General features: G+C 37.0%; 1 protein-coding gene across 2 annotated transcripts in view; it reads left to right on the forward strand.

Moving 5' to 3' along the window:
• The window catches only part of SRGAP1 (SLIT-ROBO Rho GTPase activating protein 1), a 294,904-nt gene extending 270,387 nt beyond the window's left edge, over positions 1-24,517 (forward strand). For both annotated transcript variants that reach the window (XM_081309469.1, XM_081309470.1), the window contains exons 19-22: positions 2,340-2,520; positions 3,606-3,740; positions 3,875-4,214; positions 19,401-24,517. In XM_081309469.1, the coding sequence (XP_081165595.1) occupies positions 2,340-2,520; positions 3,606-3,740; positions 3,875-4,214; positions 19,401-19,778 (1,034 nt within the window). In that variant the 3' untranslated portion in view covers positions 19,779-24,517. The remainder of the gene's footprint in view (positions 1-2,339; positions 2,521-3,605; positions 3,741-3,874; positions 4,215-19,400) is intronic.
• The last annotated feature ends 778 nt before the right edge of the window (positions 24,518-25,295 follow it).

A 25,295-nucleotide genomic window follows, 5' to 3' on the forward strand; every position in this document is an offset into this window, starting at 1 on the left:
TTTTCTAATTTTTTTTAGTAAAATCAAATATAAGTATATGGATATGTTCATACAGGAATTTCCAAACTTGTATGTCATGAAGTTATTTTTAATAAGTTAGCATGTCTTCATTCCTCCATGACCATTTTGACTTCCCTGGAGAACTGAAGAACAGGTTTTGCTCTGTCATCTCAAGTCAACCAGAATTGATTCTTTATCTGCAAGTTTAGAACAAACTATGAAGTCATTTATTTTAAACATAAAGCTATCTCTCCTCTAAGAAGCAGACTTAAAGAATTTAATAAAACTGTCATTCATATAGTGTTAATAAAATATGATTTTAGGAGGCTAGGGATATAGCTCAGTTGGTAGAGGGTTTGCATCTTGCCTCGCATGCACAAGGCCCTGGGTTCAATCCCCAGCACTACAAAAAAAAAAAAATATATATATATATATATATAATCTGTGTGTGTATACACACACATATACATATATGTAATATGTATGTGATTTTAGGAGGGAACACCAGAATATTACCATATGAGTTGAAAGTTATATTCAATTGCTAAAAGACTTAAATTGTTGTTTTAAAAATTATTCATTTACATGTAAATCAGAGTGTTGTGGTACTGTGATATGAAATACTATTGACCTTAAATATTATCCACTAGCAAAATGATGGTACATTTTTCATTTTTAAAATGTTTTGTTGAAATTTAACCAGACCCTTCATATAAGATGAAACCTAAACTTTTTCAGTGTTTATTGGATTTTATGCTTTTACTTTATATATCTCAGAGAACTTTTGAGTTTATCAGGTGAGAAAGAAGCCTAGCTATCTATTTAAAAACTCTGATATGTGGATACCAACACATAACAAGGGAGGGTGGTGAGGGGAAAAATAGAAATCCATTGGATTAGATCAAGGGGAATGAAGAGAAGGAGTGGGGGATAGGAATAGAAAAGTCAGTAGAATGAACTGGACATAACTTTCCTATGTTAATATATGAATACATGACCAGTGTAACTCCACATCGTGTACAACCACAAGAATGGGAATTTATACTGCATGTATGCATAATATCTCAAAATATCTCTACTATCATATATATCTAAAAAGAACAAATTTTAAAAAATTTTAAACAGATTTTTTGATAATACAGAGAGATTCGCTCTGTCTTCTCCCAGTTTCCCTCAGTGGCAATACCTACATAAGTATTGTACAGTAATCACCACCAGGATGTTGATGCTGATATAATCTATTCACCATATTCACATTTCACCAGTTTTACATGCACTTATTTGTGTGTTTACTTAGTTCTGTACAGTTTTACTACATGTACAGATTTGTATGACCACAATTATAGTCAAGATGAACAGTTCCATTTCTAGGATTCCACCTACTACCCTTTGTAGCCACAATCACTTCCCCAGCACTTCCCCCACTACCTCAACAGCCACACACCTATTTTCCATCTCTATAATTATGTCATTCAAAGAATGCTGTATAAATGGAATTATACAGCCTGTAAAGTTTTGAGTTTTGACTTTTTTTTTCCTTGAATATCTTTTAATCTCTAGAAGACCTAATTTTTAAATCTGATCTTTTAATTTGGGTCAAGGGCAGCCTGCTTGATTCATAATTAAGATCCAAACTTTGTTACTGATGCAAGAGAAAAAGTTGTCATTACTTTTGATGGTAGTTGAAAATTTTATGGTACCAAAAAAGTCCATGAGGAAATTAAAGGTATTCAAATAATATTTATTGTGCTGATTTTTCTTGATTTTTAAAAAATAAGCTAATAGAGCTGGGATTGTGGCTCAGTGGTAGAGCGCTTGCCTAGCATACGTGAGGCACTGGGTTCGATCCCCAGCACCACATAAAATAATAATAATAATAAGCTAATAACGCACAAACTTCCTAGTGTTTTCTGGGATGGTGATTTTTTCCATGTTATAAATGGTATTAACATATTGCAAGGAAACTCCATCAGTGTCAAAAGTAAGTATCGGAGCACTGTGGAGGATATTCCAACCAAAGGAGAGATTTCATATATTATATTGCAAAGTTATAATATTTTTATTAGACTGTCATTATATCTCAAGTAAAAAGCTATGGAGATTAAGATCTAGAGTTTGGTTTTTCTGGGTGTGCAAATGGATGACAGCTACCGAATGTTTTCCTTTATCTGTTTTAACTGCCCATATTTCCTCCTGCCTTGGCGATTTGTTTATTACCTCATTCAGTCTGGATATTAAAGTAGCCTATTTATTTCTAAAGTCTCATAGACCTTTTGGATCGTGTATCACATCTTCCTAACAACCCTGTCCCTCTCCATGTTCTGGTGTGTTCTTTGTAGAATGTGAGCCAATAGAAGCAATAGCCAAGTTTGACTATATTGGGCGGTCTGCCAGAGAACTGTCCTTCAAGAAGGGTGCCTCTCTGCTGCTGTATCACCGTGCGTCTGAGGACTGGTGGGAAGGCAGGCACAACGGGATTGACGGGCTTGTGCCTCACCAGTACATAGTGGTGCAGGATATGTGAGTAGTCCCAACTTTGGCTGCCGGAGTGCTCCTAATAGAGGACTCCAGAACTGTGGCTCTTCAACTGACTTTGGTTTTAATGGTAAAAGAGCAAAAGAGGCTACAGAGATAAAATTTCTGAGCTGGACACAGTTCTTCACCTTTCTAGTGGCTCTTTGCTAAAGGTTCTTCAAGGACCAGCAGATACTCATTTTCCAAACTCTACCAAGAGGGAGTGGAGCAAGAATTAGTAGGAAACACCTCTTGAAGTTTTCAGCTTCTTAGAAAAATAATCTCCGAAAAGAAAATGGCTTTAGGAGCTAGAGTGACACTGGTAATTCCAAAAACAGCAGTGTTCTTCCTTGACATCTGTCTACCGTTTTAATTCCAGGTTCCCTTAGGCGAGGATACTGACTTACAGCCTAAGGGAGTCACCTCTAGGTGTTTATTGTTTTAATTTTGCTGATGAGAAAGCTCTGATTTCAAAAATATTTAAGGACACAGGAAGATGGTCGTGACACATTAAAACAGCAGGTTATAAAGTAACATGTACAGTATAATCCCTATTTTCTTAGTACATTTTGGAATGCATTACCAATTTAAGAGTAGCTTTTCAAGGGAAAGAGAAGTACACTATATAAATTGAATACAATGATTTAGTGACTTAGCATAATTTTAGAAATACTAAATATGTAGATCAGAATCCCAGGAATATTATGTGCATATGTAGGCATGCAGTCATATATTTATAAACTCCCTAAACATAGATATCCATAGTATAAATATTGTACATAACACACACGCACTCATAGATAGGTATTCCAGGTATAGGAAAAAAGTATAGAAGGATCTTTCCTAAAATCGTAACAGTTGTCTCTTGATGTTTCATTATAGGTCATTGTTATTTTGCATGTATATCTAAATGTACAGGCATAGATATATGAAATTCCCAATTTGCTGTCAACAAGACCATATTATTTTATAACGAAAGCTATATTAATAAAATAAAGGCTTAGTTACATAAATGTTATCCCTTCTTTATTTATTTTTTGGTCCCATTCATCTAAAAAAAAGACCCTCACTGTTGATTCTTATCATTTCAGGGATGATACATTCTCAGACACCCTGAGCCAAAAAGCTGACAGTGAAGCCAGCAGTGGCCCTGTCACTGAAGACAAGTCTTCATCCAAGGACATGAACTCCCCAACAGACCGTCATTCTGATGGCTACTTAGCCAGGTAAGTGAAGTTTGGTGACCACGCTCCTAAACCTCCACTTCTCCAGAGGCTGAAGAGTTTCCACAACCCCAGCCTCACAGTTTTCCTGGTGTTCTAAGTTCTCCTATCTTCTCTCTTTTTCTGTGGATATCCAGACAAAGAAAAAGAGGAGAGCCACCCCCTCCGGTAAGGCGTCCTGGCAGGACCAGTGACGGCCATTGTCCCCTCCACCCCCCACATGCTCTATCCAACTCCTCAGTTGATCTGGGGTCCCCAAGCCTGGCCAGCCACCCCCGGGGCCTACTGCAGAACCGTGGCCTCAACAATGACAGTCCTGAGAGGAGGCGTCGACCTGGCCACGGCAGCCTGACCAACATCAGCCGGCACGACTCCCTCAAAAAGATTGATAGCCCTCCTATCAGAAGGTCCACCTCATCAGGGCAATACACGGGCTTCAATGACCACAAGCCACTGGACCCAGAGACAATTGCTCAGGTACAGTGCTTTTAATGGAACACTGCATTTAAGTACCTTGGCATGATGCATGATGAAGGTGATAGGAAGATTTATATTCTGTGACTATGTTTTCGTGTAAGCCAACTAAAGAAAATAGGAGATTTATTGTTTCTTTAAGGCCTGGCTACGAGTCTTTTTTGAAGAACTATTTGTTATTGGAGGAGCCCAAGTGTATTAGGTTCATATTGATTTAACAAAGACAAGGCAGAAATGTAGGAGCCAGGAAATTCAAAACCAATGTTGGAAAATAGCCAGGAAACTCATGAAAAAGAAGAAGGAGAAAGGACTAGCCCTAGCAATCCTAAGTATATTCTGAAGCTAGCAAAACAGACAAATGGATGAGACTCAACAGAGAGCCCAGAAACAGAAAAATTTTAGCACATAGTTATTTAGCACATAGCTTTCAACCCAGTAAATGATGGATTTGTCAATATATAATAGGATCAAATCAACAATAATTAGTCATTTGAAGGACAGCAAATCTGGATCCCATGTACCTCTTTCACACACACACACCTTTTATGCCCAACACTGACTACAGAGAGGGATTCTGTGGTTTGTTTCTAATGATTAGAATCAACAAAGTAAAAGTAAAATGATATTAATGAATTTGCCTGTTGTTCTACTATATTATATTGCCTTCTGGTTCTTTTTATAGCTTAAGACAACAAAAACTATGTTTATCTTAGTAACAAAGGAGGTTAAATAGATTCAGGGTTTGACATTTGAGTAATCTAAAGCATCTTCCAGATATCACTGAAGCTTAAAAAAATACCTCAATAGATCAAAGAGTGAATAAGAAATGAATGAAACAAACATAGAGAAGTGGAAGGGATGGATTATCCTTAACAAAAAGCACCCAAGGAAATCTTCCCTGATATGACACATTTCTGAGCTATTTTGAGTGTCCTAGTGAAAAAGAATTCTGGATAGCAAATTAGATTGTGTGAGGAGTTTCATGTGTTTTTTTTTTTTTAATTAAATGAATACAAAGTGCACAACAATTTCCCAGAAAAAATCAAAAAAGCTTTTGACCTTTTTGTTTTTTTCTATTCAAGCATTATGCAAGACCCTTTGAGACATATTTAGAACCAATGGTATTTAATTATAGCTTGATTTAGTGATTTAAGAAACCCATAACATCATTGCTTGTAATAAGCAGGTAAAACATGATCTAGGTTAGGAAGACAAAGAGTTTGGGGGTAGGTAGGCATAGTGAAGTCTATTTAACCCTTTTGTTTCCAGAACCAGGAAACCCTCTAATTATTAACCATAAAAACAAAAACTCATTAGATATACCAGGCTCTCACATTCTCTCTGGGGCAAATGTAAAAGAAAAAAAAAATCCATATGCTTAGCAGTAAATGGAAATCACATCCAAAAGTAATCACTTGAAAAGTGATGTCACCCTCACAGAATGGCTCCCAGATATGTCCTTTGTTTATCTTTCCATGTCTAGTCTTCAGATTTCCCCTGAGGACAAGTGAGCATATAAAAACATACAAATTCTTTTATTAAACAAACCAGTGGAATCGATGATGGAGATTTTTTTTAAAGGATACAGTATCTATATGGGATCATCATGTCTTGGTCTATTCATTGTTGTGGAGACTATTGTAATATCATGTCTTGGCTTTTCTATTTAGCAGACCCTTATTGAGCACCTAGTGTATACCAGGCCCCTTGATAGGCTTTATAGATGAAAGTGTTTAACAATAGCTGCTTCTTCATGGTGCTTCCAATGTGGGGGGAAGAAGGATATGAAAATTGATTGCACTGTACCATGGTACAAGGATAATTGTCTAAATGAGCAGAAGTAGTAGTAGGAATATAGAAAAGAGACATCTCAACCAGACTAGGGCAGGTTTTCTGCACCATCTCATATAACATTCTGTTTTGTTGTTGTTGTCATTAAAAATTATAAAACTATATACTTAAAAACTTCACCATTTTTTTAAAGAGAGAGAGAGAGAGAGAGAGAGAGAGAATTTTTAATATTTATTTTTTAGATTTCAGCAGACACAACATCTTTGTTGGTATGTGGTGCTGAGGATCGAACCCGGGCCACATGCAAGCCAGGCGAGCACGCTACCGCTTGAGCCACATTCCCAGCCCCAAACTTCACCATTTTAAGTATATAGTTCAGTGAAGTCTATTCACATTCTTGTGAAAAATTCTCCAGAACTTCTTTGTCTTTCAAAACTGAACCCCTCAGTTCGGCCGCAGTGACACACACCTGTAATCCCAACAACTTCGGAGACTGAGGCAGGAGGATCGAAAGTTCAAGGCCAGCCCGAGGCAACTTACTGGGACCCAGGCTCAAAATAAAAAGAGCTAGTGATGTAGATCAGTGGTTTAGCACCGCTGGGTTTAATTCCTGGATACATTAAAAAAAAAAACTGAAATTCTCTACACATTAAACAATAATTCCCCATTTCTCCTTCCCCTGTCCCCTGGTAACCACATCCCTTTCTGTTTCTATGAATTTGACTACTTCAGATAATGCCTATAAGTAGGATTATACAATATTTATATTTTTGAGACTGGCTTTCATTTAGCATAATGTCCTCAGGGTACACACATGTTGTAGAATGTTATAAGATTTCCTTCCTTTTTAAGACTGAGTATTATTCCATTGTATACCACATTTTATTTATCTAGTTATTTACCACTAGTGCACACTTCACCCTTTTGAAACAAATATTTTGTAATTCTCACTTTATTATTTGAAATCAATTGAATGATGATATACCTAATTTGAAAAATAATATAAATTTCTAAGTATACCATAAAGGAAAGATAAAAGGAAATAAATATATAAACAACATATTCAGTTGAATTTGTTATTTTTAGATATACATGACAGTCAAGTGTATTTTGACAATATTATACATACATGGAGTACAACTTCCCATTCTTGTGGTTGTACTTGATGTGGAGTTTCATTCTTATATGAACATAGGAAAGTTATGTTGATTCCTAATCCTATCGTCAACCCTTCCCTTCATTTCCCTTTATCTAATATAATGAACGTCTATTCCCCCACCCCTTATTGTGAATTAGCATCTACATATCAAAGAGAACATTCAGTCTTTGGTTTTTGGGGATTGGCTTAATTTACTCAGCATGATCTTTCCAGTTCCATCCATTTACTGGCAAATGCCATAATTTCATTTTTCTTTAAAGCTGAGTAATATTCCATTGTGTATATACACCACATTTTCTTTATTCATTCATCTGTTGAAGGAACTTAGGTTGGTTACCTAGCTTGGCTATTGTTTGGCTATAAACATTGATGTGCCTGTATCACTACAGTTTGCTGATTTTCGGTCTTTAGGGTATAAGTCAGGAGTGGGATAACTGGGTCAAATCGTGGTCCCGTTACAGGTTTTCTAAGGAATTTCCATACTGCTTTCCAGAGTGGTTGCACCAATTTGTAGTCACACCAGCAATGTATGAGTGAAACTTTTTTCCCACATCCTTGCCAATATTTATTGTTACTTGTATTCTTGATGATTGTCATTCTGGCTGGAGTGAGATGAAATCTCAATGTAGTTTTAATTTGCATTTCTCTAATTGCTGGTGAAGTTGAACATTTTTTCATATATTTTTTGACTATTCGTGTTTCTTCTTCTGTGAAGTATCTGTTCAATTCTTTTGCCCATTTATTGATTAGGTTATTTGGTTTTCTGGTGTTGATTTTTTTGAGTTCTTTGTATATCCTGGAGATACATGCTCTATCAGAGATGCAGGTGGTAAAGATTTTCTCCCATTCTGTAGGCTCTCTTTTCATGTTCTTGTTTCATTTGCTGTGAAGAAGCTTGAGCCCAACTCTCCATCATATCAACTCAGTTGACTTTTTAAGTCAACATGGAGTATAATACAATAATTAAATATATATATACACAATATGTAATGATCAAATGAAGGTAATTAACATTTCCATCTCCTAGGATATTTATCATTTCTTTAAGTCTGTATCCTTTAAGTCTGTATCCTTTATAGTTCTTTATAAAATATAAAATGAATTGTGAACTACAGCTGCCCTACTATGCTCTACAACACTAGAACTTATTCCTCCTATGTGTGTTAATTATCGACTACACTAGAAGACAAATAAAGTGGCAAAATGCTATTACCTACACGTAGAATTTCCATAAATGCAGCAATTAAAAATGTACATGAATATGGGACTATCAAGTTAATTCAGTTAACTTACATTCTGTAAAAGGCATTCCCATTAGTGATATGATTTTTCCAAAAGGGTAGACACTTCTTGGCCATGCAGTTCCAATCAAAGCAAACAATAATTTATACAGTAGTTACACTTCTGGAAAATTTAGCACCATGAAAAAATATCTAGTCTTTCTATATTATCAACCTAAACAACAGAGAGACATTCTCCAAAGAATAATGATATTTATTCAGGGACAGCAGAACATTGTAAATGGAACATGTGTGCTGCAGTAAATTATGAGAATATTCAAAGAGGCTAAGGGACACAGACATTTTTAAAGGGGAAATGAGGAGCATTACATTACCATGAAGTAGTAATCACTGGCTACAAGGACTAATAGCAGGGGTGGTGCCGGTTCAAGTTTGAATAGACGATTGCTGTGCAGATGTCCTTGCAGAAGTATTTTTTGTGTAAGGTTACAGTGGCCTTTGTTCAAGGTTGTAGTTCTGGCAAAGTCTTTTATGAACAGTTTTGTTATCAGGCATACATGCCTGAGATCCCCTCCTGTGTAACCTTCCGGCTTCATTTACTTTTTTGGATAGGACTTGACAAAAAAGAGGTTTCATTTTTATTTTGACAGCTTTCACAATATAAAAAAGAATGAGACATTGGTGTGAGCAAGATGATAACTTGTCTCCACCACAAAATGGGGCCACAATAAAGAATAAACAGTCAGGTGCAGTGGTGGACACCTATAATCCCAGTAACTCAAGAGGCTGAGGTAGGAGGATCACAGGTTTGAGGCCAGCCTCAACAACTTAGTGAGACCCTGTCTTAAAATGAAAAGTAAAAAGGACTGGGGACGAACTCTGGTAAAATGCCCTCTGGGTTCAATCCCCAGTACCAAATAAATAAGTTTTTAATTTAATTTAAATTTTAATTTTATTTAAAGAATAAATAACCATAATCCAACTGGAGTGACTGAAAAGATACACCAGAGAGTAGTAAGGAAGTGGTATGGTCCCTTCGGGCATGGAAAGCCAAGATAGCACCATAGAGAGGAAAGAGGGGGGCCCTGCCTCTCCCAACCATCTCCCTTGCCTGGAGACTCCTGCAGGCCTCAGAGGTTCCAAATACAGTTTGGAGAGTTGCGCAGAGTACAAGTGTTGTATTGCCAGAGTAGGACCACACATCGTGTGCCCTCCAAACACCGTGACATAAGCATCATCTTAAAACTAGGCCCACTGCTAGAGTATGTTCTGCTCTTGGGGATGAATAACCACAGAATGCCTTCAGTTTTGAGTCTCTGCTGTCATTCCATAATTCTCACATGAGTGCTACAGCACCCCAACCTTGGCTGCTCGGAGTCTAGATACAGCAAGAAAGGTTAACATCTCAGCTGCCAAAACCATACTGTGCTTCAATCCCTAGGGAGCAAGTGGTCTTGCCCAGAGAGGAGGCCACCCAGCTGGAGGAGTATGTGTACCTCTGCTTGGCCTAATAGCTTTCCAGGCAGGGCTCTGACCTCTTTCCCATGAGCCCGCTGTACAGTGACAGCTGACAGTACTCACAGAGGCCTGGTACCCAATCCAACAGAAAGTCAGATGGCAGCCCCACCCACTAAAAATCCTGCCGTACAGCCACCAGCCCATGGTGCCTGTTTGCACCTGTGTCCTAGCCAAACAGTGAGTCGAGTGGTAACTCCATTCCCCAGCAAAACCGTGTCATATTTCTGGAGTCACAGACATCTTCAGTCTAGAACAATAAAGCAACCACAGAAACTGCACAGAAATCATACCACCCAGGTTCAAAGCTGACACACTATAGGACCTATCCATAAGAAAAAATCTGTTCCTCTGGAAAAAGATCTATAAATCTGGAAAAGGTGACTGTTGCAGTGGGTATGCAGATAACAACATAGAAACAAAATAAATAGAACACAATAATTCTCCAGCAGCAGGCCCCAAAGAAAAGGAAATTTACAAAATGCTTGAAAATCATAATCCTAAGGAAGCTCAGTGACATATAAGAGAAAACAATTTCATTAAGCTGGGAAAACCACTCATAATCTGAATGGGAAATTCAGTAGATGTTATTAATCTTGCAGCTGAAGAATTCAATGAAAGGAGTAAAAAGATACAATTGAGAACCATGATAAGAAACTAAATGAAGCAGAAGAAAGAATCACTGAATTTGAATCAACTCAGAGTTAAAAAAAAAAAAAAAAAAAAGCAGGGGCGGTGGGCAAAAGAGAGAAAAGAATAAAAGGTGAAAACACCAATGGGACACCAGTAAGTAACAAATATTCATAATATGTGGGTTCCAAAGGGAGAAGATAGCAGAGAAAGCATATTCATGAAACAATAGCTAAAACTACCCAACTCTTGAGAGTGGACATCTAGATCCTTGAAGTTCAAAGAATAACAGATCAAAAAGATCTTCTTTGAGGCACACAATTAAATGGTCAAAAGTTAAAAAAAAAAAAAAAGTCAAACTCAAAGAATTTTAACTGTAGCAAAACAAGTCACATATAAGAGAATCCCAGTTAGACTAACAGCAGATTTCTCAACAGAAAGCTTAAAAGCCAGGAGAGAACAGAGTGATATATTAAAAGTGCTGAAAGAAAAAAACTTATAGAAAAGATTATACCCATCAAAGCCATCCTTCAGAAATGAAGGAGAAAAATCTTTCCTAGACAAACAAAAACTGAGGGAATTTATCACAAGTAGGCCAGCCCTACAAAAAATGCTAAGGGAGGGGCTAGGGATATGGCTCAAGCAGTAGCACTCGCCTGGCTTGCGTGCGGCTGGTGTGTGTGCAGCCCGGGGTTTGATCCTCAGCACCACATACAAACAAAGATGTTGTGTCCGCTGAAAACTAAAAAAATAAATATTAAAAAAATTTTAAAAAAATAATGCTAAGGGAGTCCCAAATTTAGAAGTGAAATGGAGATAACTATCATCATGGCAACATATGAAAATCTAAAACTGATAACTTAGATACACAGCAAAAAAAAAAAAAAAAGAAAGTAATGAATCAAACGTTACCACTATAGAATCCCACCAAACCACAAAAATTAATAAGAGAGGAAGAAAATATACAAAACAATCAGAAAACAATTAAAATGACAAGAGCGAGTCCTTACCGAACAATAATAACTTCTAGTGTAACAAATTAAATTCCCCAATTAAAAAGTAAAGACTGAGCCAGGCGCAGTGGCACAAGCCTGCAATCCCAGGGGCTTGGGAAGCTGAGGCAGGATGGCAGGAGGATTGTGAGTTCAAAGCCAGCCTCAGCAAAAGTGAGGTGCTAAACAACTGAGTGAGACCCTTTCTCTAAATAAAATACAAAATAGGGCTGGGGATGTGGCTCAGTGGTTGAGTGCCCAAATTCAATCCCAATACTGAAAAAGAAAGTAAAGACTAGCAGAATTAATTTTTAAAAAAGAAAGAAAGAAACCCAAGACCCAGTTGTATGCTGCCTAAAAGAAACTGTTCTCACCAGTAAAGGTACAGACTGAAAGTGAAGGAGTGGAGAAGATATTCTATTCAAACAATCTAATAGGAAGCAAGAGTAGCTATACGCAGATGAAAACAGACTTTACATCAAAAACTGTAAAAAGAATCAAAGCCATTATGTAATAATAAAAGAATCAACTCAGAAAATTTAAATATAATTGCACCCAATACCAGCCCACCCAAATATATAAAGCAAGTATTATTAGATCTAAAGTAAGCAATAGACTCCAATACAATAATAGATGGGGATTTTAACACCCCAATCCTATCAGTGGACTGATCATTCAGACAGAAAATCAACAAAGAAATAGCAGAGCTAAACTGTACTATAGACTAAACGACCTAACAAACACTTACAAAACATTTCATCCAGTAGCTACAGAATACACATTCTTCTCATCAGTACATGGAACATTCTTCAGAATAGACCATATGTGAGGCCAAAACACAAGTCTCAACAAATTCAAAAAGTTTGAACTCGTATCTTCTCTTGCCAGGTGACATAAAATTAAAAAGTATATATTTTATATACTTTTTTACATTTTTTTTACATTTATATTGAAATTTAAAAGCATGCTCCTGAATGGAGTAGATCAATGAAGAAACAATTAGGAGAATTTTTAAATGTCTTAAAATAAGTGAAAATGGGAACACAACCTACCAAACCTAAGAGGTATAAACAAGAACAGTACTGAGAGAGAAATTTAAAGCAATAAGGGTCTGCATTCAAAAAAAGTAGATTTTACATAAACAACCTTACAATGTATTATGATTGGATCTAAAATGTCCCCCAGAGTCTCTTGTGTTATAGGCTTGGTCCCTGGTGCAGGAATGTTCTGAGGCAGGGCTTTTGAGAAGTGACTGAATCAAGAGGGCTCTGACCTTATTAGCGGATTAGTCCACTGATAGCTGAATGGACTACTGAGAGGTAGTGGAAACTTGTTAGCAATGGGAGGCGTGGTTTGAGAACGTAAGTCACTGGCAGTGTGCCCTGGGAGGGTATTTGTCGCTGGCCCCTCCTCTCTGCCTCTCATTCTGCCTCCTGACTGCCATAAGCTGAGCTGCTTTCTCTGCCACACCTATCTGCCATGATGTTCTGCTTCACCTCAGGCCCAAAGTAATGGAGCCACAGACTGAAACTTCTTAAACCATGAGTCAAAATAAATCTTTCCTTCTTATGTTATTTTTGTCAGGTATTGTGGTCACAGCGATGAAAAGCTGACTAACATGATGCAACTAGAAACTGGAAAAACAATAACAAGCCAAATCTATATTAGTAGAAGAAAGGAAATAATAAATATGAGAGCAGAAATAAATGAAAGTGAGACTAAAAGAGAGAGAAAGAGATCAATAAAAGTTTATTTTTTGAAAAGATAAAAACAAAATTAACAAACCTTTAGCTAGCCTACTGGAAAAAAAGAAAGTAGGATCACATAAATAAAATTTAAAATGAAAAAAAAATTGTAAGTCATATCACAGAAATACCAAGGATCATTAGATACAGTCAGTGAGCAACTATACACCAACAAATTGAAAAATCTGGAAGAAAAGGGTAAATTCCTGGATGCATAAAATTTACCAAAACTGAATCATGAAGAAATAGAATGTCTAAACAGGCCAGTAACAAGTTATAAGATTGAAGCAGTAAAGTCTCCCATCAAAGAAAAGCCCAGGGACCTCACTGCTGAATTCTACCAAATGCTTAAAGAAGAACTAATACCAATTATTCTCAAATTATTCCAAAAAACTGATAAGAAAAGAATTCTTGCAAAACTTGTTTTGTAAATTCAACATTACCCTAACACCAGAACCAGAAGACACAACGATTTTAAAAAAAATTGCAGACCAATATTCCTGATCAGCATAGGTACAGAAGTTCTCATCAAAATACTAGAAAACCAAATATGAAAGCACATCACAAAGATTATGCACCTTGGTCAATTGGGATTTATCCCAGGTATGTAAGGATGGTTCACCACATGGAAATCAACAAATGTGATATATCACATTTATAAAATGAAGGACAGAACCCTATGATCATCTCAAAGACACAGACAAGACATGTATCCTTTGATGATAAAAACCCTCAAAAAATTTGAGAATGAACTATGTAGAAGGAACATAGTTCACAATTAAGGCCATATAAAGAGGGAGGGGTAGAGAAAAGTTGGTTAATGGGTAGTAAGTGAAGGTTCTATAGGAGGAAGAAGTGATGGTGTGCTCTTGCACTGTAGGTTGACTATGGATAACAATGTACTGTACATTGAAAAAAGCTAAAATAAAGAATTTTGAAAGTTTTACCATAAAGCAATGATAAATGTTTGAAACACACAAACACACATACACATAGATATAAACATATATATATATATATATATATACACACACACACACACACACACACACACACATATAGGTATAAATATATAAATATATGTCCAGACATGGTACCTTGCTAACATGTACAATTTTGTGTTTTATATATCAGTTAAAAAATAAATATTTTTTGAAAAAACAAGGCCATATTCAGGTGTGAATCCTAGCTACTCAGGAAGCTGAGGCCAGAGAATCATAAGTTTGAGGACAGCCTGGGAAACTTAAGAAAGAGCCTGTCTTAAAATGAAAAATAAAAGGGACTGGGGATATAGCTCAGTGGTAGAGCGCTTACCTAGCATGTGCAAAGCCTTAGGTTCAATCCCTAGTACCATAATAAATAAATAAATAAATAAATAACCAAAGATATGTATGGCAAACCCATAGGTAAAATATAGTTAGAATAACATAGTTTATGTAAAAACACTGGTGAAATAAATTGAAGAGGGCACCAAAAAATGGAACGATATCCCATGTTCATGGATTGGAAGAGTTAATGTTATTAAAATGTTCATGCCATCCTAATTCAACGTAATTCCTATCAAAATGCCAATTACATTCTTCACAGAAATAGGGGAAAACAACACTCCTAAAATCTGTATGGAGCCACAAAAATCCCAACTAACTAAAGCAACCCTGAGCAACAAGAATAAAGCGAGGCATCACAGTATCTTACTTCAGAACACACTACAATGCTATAGTAACCAAAACATCCTGGGCTTATATCCAAAGGAAAGAAAATCTGTATGTCAAAGAGATATCTGCACTCCTATATTTGTCACAGTACTGTTCACAATAACCTAGGTGTGGAATTAGCCTAACCGAAGTTCATCCATTATCCATTAAGAGATGAATAGATACAGAATATGTGATATATAGAAACAATGGAATATTATTCAGCCATAAAAATGAATGAAATCTGTCATTTATGGCAGCATGGATGGAAATGAAGAAAATTATGTGACGTAAATAAGTCAGGCACATGAAATCAAATATCAGCTATTTTATGTAAATGTGGAAACTAAAAAATTGATTCCATACAAGTATATAGTAGAGAAGTGACTGCAAGAGTCTTCAAAGGGTGGGGATTAGTTTGGAGAGAGGACCATTGCTGGTTCAGGTGTGCATTTGGATTAAGAAATATTTTCTAGTGTTCTGTAGCACCATAGGGTAACTATGATTGACAGTATTTAATTAAATATTTTAAAATATCTAATAGAGGATATTTTAAATGCCCCCAACACAAAGAAATAAGGTGACAAATATACTTCAAAATATAATTGCACATTATATGTGTCTGTGTTAAAATATTACACTGTATCCCATAAATATGTATATGATTATGTGTCAATTAAAATATTTGAAAATTTAAGAGGTGGGTTCTAAGTTCTGATTATTATAGAGTTTTCATCTATACAAATGTCTATAGAAAACATTCAAAAATTGAACAATATGCAGGACAGTTCATTATATAAACTATCCAGGGTACTTATAAGATATCTGGTATGTCTGACCCCTGACAACAGAATGCCTAGGATGTCACCTCATTATTATGACATTTAGGACACACGTATGCACATGCGCACGCACACATGCACACACACACACACACACACCATATTACAAAGATGCCCACAATGGGATAGTACCACATCCATTGAAATCCACTGGATAATGACATCAGGGAAGGACCTAAACTGAATTCTGAAGAACTTCCAGGAGTTATCCAAAGGATAATCTATTTATTTATATTTCTTGAAAGATCCTATTTATTTATATTTCTTGAGAGATTGTTGCAGTTTAAATTTAAGCAATGCTTTATCATAAATTGAAATAGAATTCCATATCAATAAGTCAGAATGCCTGACAAAGCAGATTTTAAGCAAAAAATTAATCAGAAGAGACAGAAAAATTAATTAGAAGATCACTATATCCTGGTAAGGGAACAAGAGATATAATGATAGTAAATATATATGCCCCAAATGTTAGTGCACCTAATTACATTAAAAAAAAGATAATTCTTAACATTAAACACCAGATAGATCCCAATACAGTAATATTTTATTGTTAAATGATATTGTATTATCAAAACACCATTATCACCAATAAGTCATCCAAATATAAAATCAATAAAGATATTACTGACTCAAATAATACTATAAATCAAATGGACCTAATGAATATTTACAGACTATTTCACCCCAAAACAACTGAATAAAGTTTCTTTTAATACTACCCTTTCCAAAATCAACCATATTCTAGGTCACAATGTAAATTTTAGAAAATACAAAAAATTGATATAACCTCATGCATTCCATCAAATCATAATGGAATGAAACTAGAAATCAACAACAAGAAAAAGAATATAAACCACATAAACATAGAGAAACTAAATAAAGAATGGATCAAAGAAGAAAACAAGAAATTCTTAGAAAAAAATGAGAACATATATGATAAAACATATCAAAGCTCTGGGATAGTGTGAAGCAGTTCTAAAGAGGAAAATTTATTACATTGAGTGCTTATGTTAAAAAAAATACCAGATGTCCCACTCCTTGGTATTTATCCAAAATCAGCATACTATAGTGATATAACCCCTCAATATTTATATTACAGAGGGATTGGAGGGGAAGGGAGTGGACACAGGGTTATTAATGATGGTGGAATGTGATGATTATTATCCAAAGTACAGGTATGAAGACATGAATTGGTGTGAATATACTGTGTATACAACCAGAAATATGAAAAATTGTGCTCTATATGTGTAATAAGAATCATAATGCATTCCACTGTCATATATAAATAAGAAAAAAATACCCCTGATGACTGTAGATGCAAAAATCCTTAATAAAATATTAGCAAACTGCATTCAAAAACACATCAAAAAGATAATACCCCATGATCCAGTGGGTTTTAATGCAGGTAGATAAGCTTGGTTCAACAAAAAGATCCCAAATAAATAAGCTTATGTTCCACCTCAAGTCCTTAAAAAGGAAGAACAAACTGATTCCAAATCAATAGAAGACAGGAAATGGAATTAGAAAAAAATTGTCCCTTAAATTCATTAAGAAGTCTAAGAGGCCCAGAATAGCCAAAGCAATACTAAGAAAGAAATTTGATGCAGGAGACATCACAATACCGACTTTAAATTATACTACAGAGCTACAGTAACAAAACCAGCATGGTACTGGTATCAAAATAGACATGAAGACTAATGGAATAGAATAGAGGACACAGAGGCAAACCCATAAACTAATTGCTTTCTGATAAGTTGGACAAAGGTGCCAAAAATATATGCTGGAGAAAAGATAGCCTTTTTAACAAATGGTGTTGGGAAAACTGGATATCCATATGTAGAAGAATGAAATTAGATTTCTCTCACCCTCACAAAGTCAAATCAAAATGGATCAAAGACTTAGGAATTAGACCAGAAACCTTACAACTTCTAGAAGAAAACAAAGTCAGCACTTAATCATAAAAGTGTAGGCACCAACTTCCTTAACAAGACCCCTGAAGCTCAAGAAGAAAACCAAGAATCAATAAGTGGGATGTCATCAGATTAAAAAGGAAATGATTAAGAGTGTGAGCAGAGTAAATCTTTGTCCTCTGTGCCTCTGACGGGAGATTAATATCCAGAACATAGAAAGAACTCAAAAATCTTAACATGCAAAAAAATAATATTTACCCACCCCCCAAATGGGTAAGAGAACTAAGTAGACACTTCTCAAAAGAAGAAAATCTAAATGGCCAAGAAATATATGAAAAAAAATGTTCAACATCTCTAACAATCAGGGAAATGCAAATCAAAACTACACAAAGATTCATCTCACTCCAGTAAGAATGGCAATTATCAAGTACACAATAATAAATTCTGGAGAGGTTGTGGGGGAAGGTAAACTCATACTTTGTAGGTGGGACTGCAAATTAATACAAACATTCTGGAAAGCAGTATGTAGATTCCTCAAAATACTAGAAATAAAACCACCTCTGACCTAGGTCTCCCACTTCTTGGCATTTATCCAAAAGAATTAAAACCAGCCTACTATAGTGATATAGCCACTTCATTTTATATATATTACAGCAGAACAATTCACAATGGCCAAATTATGGAATCAGCCTAGATACCCATCAGTAGATGAATGAATCAAGAAAATGTGGTATATATACACAATATGGTTTTACTCAACCATAAAGAAGAATGAAATTATGGCATTTGCTAGTAACTAGATGGAAAAGGAGAACATCATACTAAGTGAAATAATCCAGACTCAGGAAATCACAGGTTGAATGTTTTCTGTAATATGTGGAAGCTAGAGAAAAATAAGGGAAAGAAGATTGGGGTGGGTGTTCCAATATCATAAAGATAAAGGGAAGATTAGTGGAGTAGAAGAAGATGAGGGAGGGAGGAGGGATGGGAAAGTGGAATATAGAATCAAGTTAACAAAATTACATTCTATGCATATATAAATATGCCACAGGAAATTTCTACATATACTTTATGTATATGTAGAAAGTACCAATAAAAAATTTTAAAAAGGTGTAAAAAGAAGATAAGTGGAATAGAGGAAGGAAAATAAGGAGAGGGAGCTAGGAGGTAAATGGGGAGAAAGAGGATTGAAATCAAATTACATGCATGTATGATTTTGTGAAAATGAACCCAGGCACTATGTGTAACTATAATGCTCCAGTAAGAAAATACACTTAAGGGCTGGGGTTGCAGCTCAGTGATAGAGCACTTGCCTAGCATGTGTAAGGCACTGGGTTCAATTCTCAGCACCACATATAAATAAATAAAATAAAGGTCCAACAACAACTAAAAATATTTTTTAAAAAAATGCATTTAAAAAAAGATAAGTCAGCATGCAAGGTAGAAAATACCAAGAGGCTTCCTAGTGCCTTAGAATGGCAAATGTTTGTGATATTGCCCCATCTTGGTCTCCTGAACATTTAGAGTCAAAACGAATTGCATGGGATGGCACTATATTTATACACTCTGTAGACTATGCTGTGCTGGATTGTTTTCTTTGAAATGAAATGTATGGGTTTCTATACTTTAGTATTCATTTTCAGTCTGTTTTTCCATCTATTTTTCAATAGGATATTGAAGAGACAATGAACACTGCTTTGAATGAACTCCGGGAACTGGAGAGACAGAGCACAGCAAAGCATGCCCCTGATGTGGTGCTGGATACCTTGGAACAAGTGAAAAACTCTCCCACTCCTGCTACTTCCACAGAATCTCTCAGCCCTTTGCACAACATTGCCCTCAGGAGCTCAGAGCCTCAGATTCGACGTAGCACTAGCTCCTCCAGTGACACAATGAGTACTTTCAAGCCTATGGTGGCACCCAGAATGGGCGTGCAGCTGAAGCCCCCAGCCCTTAGGCCAAAACCTGCTGTTCTTCCAAAAACAAATCCTACCATAGGACCTGCCCCACCTTCCCAGGGCCCAACAGACAAGTCTTGCACGATGTAAAAACCAGCTGAGCAAAGGCATAAGGGGAGGTGATTTAAAAGAAACGGATTAGTGACAAAAGTCAGTGATCCATAACTTTCCTTAGTTTTGTGCTTATAACTGGAGATCTTTTGGCTTTTCTATGTTGTCGAATGTAATGTCTGCAACTAGCTAACTTAACACGGGCATTTGTATTTTGTAATTTTTTAAATAACTGGACATATGTCATTTTAAAGACAATAGAAACACTTAGACTTACTTGAAAATCCAATGCTGCACCACTTGTAATGAAGGCAACACCACTCCCCGCATTGTCCAGTGCTTCAGGCTTAGTGGAGCCCAGGTAAATCTCCTGAAAGCAGGAGAATCTGAGTGCCAGGTTTTATTGGAGTAGAACCAGTGTTGGTCTGTGGCACTTAGGGTAATAGCTGAAAGATTATGGCACTATTTGGCAGCTGAGAGTGAGCACCTCTGATTCCATTCAGAGTAGGGGTCAAGCTCCTGCTACAAACTTAAAAAAGAGTTGTCACAGTGGGACCTTCAGCCCGTGGCTTGAATGGGTTGAATGATTGCCTTTTCTGTAACAGTCATTTCCTTGGGTTCAGTTTAAAGACCAGTGAAGGGAGTGGAATCTCACAGTCATTGCTTGAACTGAACCCGGGAAATGAGAGGGAGATGCCATCTCAATGCTATAGATGTGAATCCTTCCATAAGCATGATCAGGCCCCAGAGATGTCCAAGTCCATCAGGGCCTAGAAAGGACTAGAACAGTCTAATGTTAAAGATTTTCTAGTGATACCACCAACCCCTAAAAAAAAAAAAAATCTGTTGTTCAATATCTGCCTACAAAATATGTGTCCCCTAAATTCTTGTGTTATCCTCTTTGGAAATGGAGAGAGCAGACAGGACATGAATCCTTGATTCACTATGTGTTCTCCTCTGACAAAATTACCTTGCTTCCTTTAAATACATCACAAAGGCCTGATAAGCCTGCATTTGAAATCCCAGCTCTCCTCTCCATTTTTCTCTTTGAGCCAACCCAGAACTGACTATGGTACTTGAGTTCAAAAGCCATGCTAGGCCATAGTGGGAAGATTATCTTATGGTTCCAGGGTGATTTCCTCATAATTTTGTACCTTGGAACCATGATTTTTTTTTTTTTTGCATGTAATCTCTATATAACTCACATAGTCAAGTGAGCTCAACTAGAAACTCTCTTTCTCTGTCATCCTAGCACAGAGACAATTTTTCCTCAGCCCATATTTTTACTATATTTCTCTAACTTAAAAATTGGTTTTTGTTTTGTTTTGTTTTTGTTTCTTTTAGTTTTGGAGCTGGGGATTGAATTTAGGGCCTCATGCATGCTAAACACACACTTTACCACTGAGCTAATCCCCAGGCCCTCCCCAAATTGTCTTGAATGCAATTATTCCTATGAAGGCACAAATCACCATTGTCCCACTACTGGAGCTGATATCATCTATCGACCTGTGAACATTTTATCTACATTGTCATTGAACTTCCCGAGTTAAACAAACAAACAAAAATGGATGTCTCAGAACAAACCCTGCTGGACACCTCTTGATTGCCTTCTAGGTTTAGTTTCAAACTGGCATCCAATTGCATGTCCACCTAAGAGCTGCACAGCACGAACTTTAATTAATGGGCCCACCGGTGAATGCATCATGCAGAAACAAATCAAGATCTGTACTAAAATAATTTCTTTGATCTCTACCTCAATTTGCCAGATTAATTGTTCTATTTGCAGAAAGAGATTAAATTAATGAAGTATTATTATCTTTCAAATGACATTGCCAATTGCTTGCCTGAGGCCTAATTTCACAAATGGATTGAATAGTGGAATTCCCCCCAGCAGCCCCCCGAGTATTTCCAGGTATGGTTATAAATTATAAGCCTTAGAATTTCCATAATGATTCTTTATTGGCCATATTGAAAAAGAGGCCCAGCTCAGCCTAAATTCATTTCCCCTAAATTCAGTGGTTGTTCAGACCTTTGACACCACAGAGACCCACTTAGGACTGAGTTTTGAATAGCACCAACCCTTTTAAACAGTTCTCCCTTAAATTCTCTGAAAATTTTCAACTTTCCTTTATAATCCTCAGTTTTTTAAAAATAATCAGGATTCTTAAAACCATTTTCCTACTCTAATGGAAGAGTAAGAGGTTAACAAAATGCATGAGAAGGACACAAGTGTTCTGAATTTATTTTTAAATGCCTTCTATGAACTTTTGACTATAGCTTTTAGATCTTACTCCCTCAAGTTCATTCCTTCATCTCCCTGGTATTCCTCCCCAGGGTCTTCTCTCTTAGTGTTTCCACTATAATGGAATAACAGTTGCCTTTCTGCCCCCCAAATCAGGCCTCTGCTGCCTTGGATGACAGAGGACGCGCTGCTGTAGAGTCTGGGAGACTGTGCCTTCTCTCAGGAAACAGCTCCTATTGTACCCCATCACTCCCTTTCTCTGGCTTCTCCCCACTTTTTCTCCCTATACTCCTAACGTCACCTCCAGACTTTTTCCTCAATAACAAGCAAAGCATGTGACCTTCAAGGGAGCAAGGACTCAGTAAGTTCTGGCCTCTCCTTACTTTGTTTAGTAAGTCTTCAGAGTCCAAGGATAAGACAAAGTAACCACTTTCTTTGCAAAGGACCTAAAATAACACCCAGTAAAGCTCATTAAAAGCTGCAGCAGCTGAGAAGCTTCACCTGCCTCACGCTTTCTTTAGGGCCACAGGTGCAGTGCACAGAGGGAAGACACAGGGAAGAGGGAGAGAAAAAAGGAAATGAGTCTTGGAGATGCTATGTCCCCCTCTCCATTTCAAGGGTCTTAGCGGTCTTACAGTTTGGGGAGGTGATCATTTTGATGGTGGGTAAATTATAATGCTATAAATATTAACCTTATTCCACCTGCACAAGTATATATATTCACAGCTGATACAACTGTGTTCATGTCCCATTTATAGAACTCAGTGCAGTAGTTGTACCAAGTCAGCTTTTTGGTTTGGCTAGGGATCTGGGGAGTGGATTGTTAGGATAGAGAGGAAGGTACTTAGTACACATTTTCTGATGAGTGTTAGTAAAGTGTTTCAGCCTGTTGAGTGGCACTTTGTGGAGCTCCATGTTCATGTTCAGTGTCGATGCCACTGTTCAATAGTTTCACATGTCTTCACACAACGTAATCTGACCATGGGGCCCCTTGAGCCATCCATAGAATAATTTACAGCAGGGTCCCATGTAATCTACCACCTTAGTCATGAACGGTGATGAAATGATATAGAGCTCCAAGGGTCAAATTGTATTCTGTAAGAATTTCCTATGTACTTTTGCCATCCCCAAAATGGGTTTATAATTTAGTGAAAAGGAAAAAAGGGGGTGGGTTGGTAGTGGTGTCCTTAGCTTTTAGGAATGATATAGCCTCTGAAGTTCACTAACTGAAAAAATTATCATCTGATGATTACAGCCTCTGAAATCCAATGTTAAAAAGCCTAGGGGTCTATTAGGGATAAGAAGACTTCAGATGTGGCTTGATACTTACTCCTGACCATAGCAGTGAGAGGTTATGAATGCAGAAAAATGCATTTGGGACTTAGTCTTGCTTGCAGTTGTCCACCACAGAGGCCCTGAGACACACAGCAGCTTAGAATTGAAGGCTCCTTCCATGTGCAGAGGCCCGCTATTCTGGATCACCTACAGGGCTGAGAACCCAACCTCCAGCTGGGCTGGAGCATGGGACTTGGTACAGGGTGATTTTGGCACAGATGGGTAAAACAAGCTGGAATATGAGCTTTCACTTACCCGATTATGCTTTCTTTAAAAAGAAAGAAAATAGTCTATGTGGTATAATAGAGAAGGGTACCTGTATCTTTAAATTGCGTAGGGAATTTTGTATGTTTAAATAATTGTACTGGGTTCCATATGCTTATCTTAGAAATTGTTTAGTAAAAGAAAAAATATATAAGCCGTGCATTTGTGAATGCCCCTGTTAGAGCATTCATCCAAGTTCAATGTGTAGTGTGATGGTTATTATAGATATTTAAAGTATAGTAAGTGGCTGTGTAACAAGAGAAGACTGCTATTTACCTGCATACTTAAGGGTAACTCCTGCCCACGTAATTAAATCAGTATTGTCCTTTCCTGTCAGTTTGACCAATTGCAGTACTGGTAGCTTCCTGCTTGTGACTGTTACCTACTTGTGTCAATGTACATCTGTAGTATGTACATGTGAAAGTGCCTTTCTATTTTAGAGGAGTTTAGCCTTGCTCTTGTACTGTCGCCCTGCCCCGCCCACCTCCTCCTCCCCGCAATTCCTGCTGCCCACTTGAGTGTTTGGAAACGTCCTTCATCCATCCCTGCCCCATTTACCCCCCTTTCTGTGCCTCAGTGGTCAGTGGTGTCTGTCATGCATCTCTGCGGGTCATCAGACTGTCTCGTGTTCCTAGACGTGGCCGTGCCTTTCTCACCCAGCAGTGACTCCGTCTCCTCCCATCCCACCTGTCCGTGCCCTGCTCACGCTGCTGCCTGCCATTGTGTTCGCCCATGCTCCGTACTGCCTCTTACCATAACATTCCCTCCTCTCTGAGACGAACATAAAGGGGGATGCTTTTACAGTTCTGGAAGAAGAAAAAATGTTTGTTAATCTGTTGTGATGATGCACTTTTCTGTATAGTACTGTACATTTTGGCATGTACCATTACAGGCTTCAGTATACAGTCGGGTTTGTTCTTCACGGTGTATCTTTATAATAAATAAGATAGTTCTGGCTGCCTTTGTCTGATTGGTGTAATTATCCATGATGTCTTTGTTCCTTTCTTTTTTCTCCTCATTATTTCCCCCCAGAGAGCTGGGTCCCATTAAATAATGTGAACTTTTAATCTTTAAAAAACATTTTTCTAATCTGTCATTTCTGTTTGTACATTTAAAAAGAATTATCATGCACGGGACTTTTCCAAGAGGCGTAGTTTTTCAGAGTCATGGTTTGGGGACTCCCATATAGCAAAGGAAAAGGCACTGGGGGACTCTGAACTCAGAGACTTGAGAGAACACCTAAACACACAGTAGATTTATCTTTCCATTGAAAATGACTAGTTGGCATAATAAAACTTGTCAGGCTGATCTTTTATTTCATTTGAATATATTGAAATATAGCCCTTACGTACTGACTCTGTTTAGAATTCCCCAGGTATTGATATTTTTTTTCTTCAAACATTAAGGCCAACTCTTTAGGTCAGGCAATGCATAATAAGTAGTTAAACTCAATCAATCATGTGTCAGATTAAATGCAGTTGAGAGATGTAGAATTTCAAAAAATGACATAAATCTAAATTTAACTTTTGATTGAAGTATAAAATATATACAGAAAAGGGCACAAGTTATTAGTGCAATAATTTTCACAAAATAGCAGAACTGGGAGTATAGCTCAGTGACAGGATACATACTTAGCATGTGCAAAACCCTGGGGTCAATTCCCAGTAACAAAAACAAGGGGGAAAAAAAGGAAAGAAAGAAAGAGATAAACTCAC

Source organism: Spermophilus citellus (assembly GCF_964194105.1).
Source record: "Spermophilus citellus genome assembly, chromosome: 10".
Classification (NCBI taxonomy): domain Eukaryota; kingdom Metazoa; phylum Chordata; class Mammalia; order Rodentia; family Sciuridae; genus Spermophilus; species Spermophilus citellus.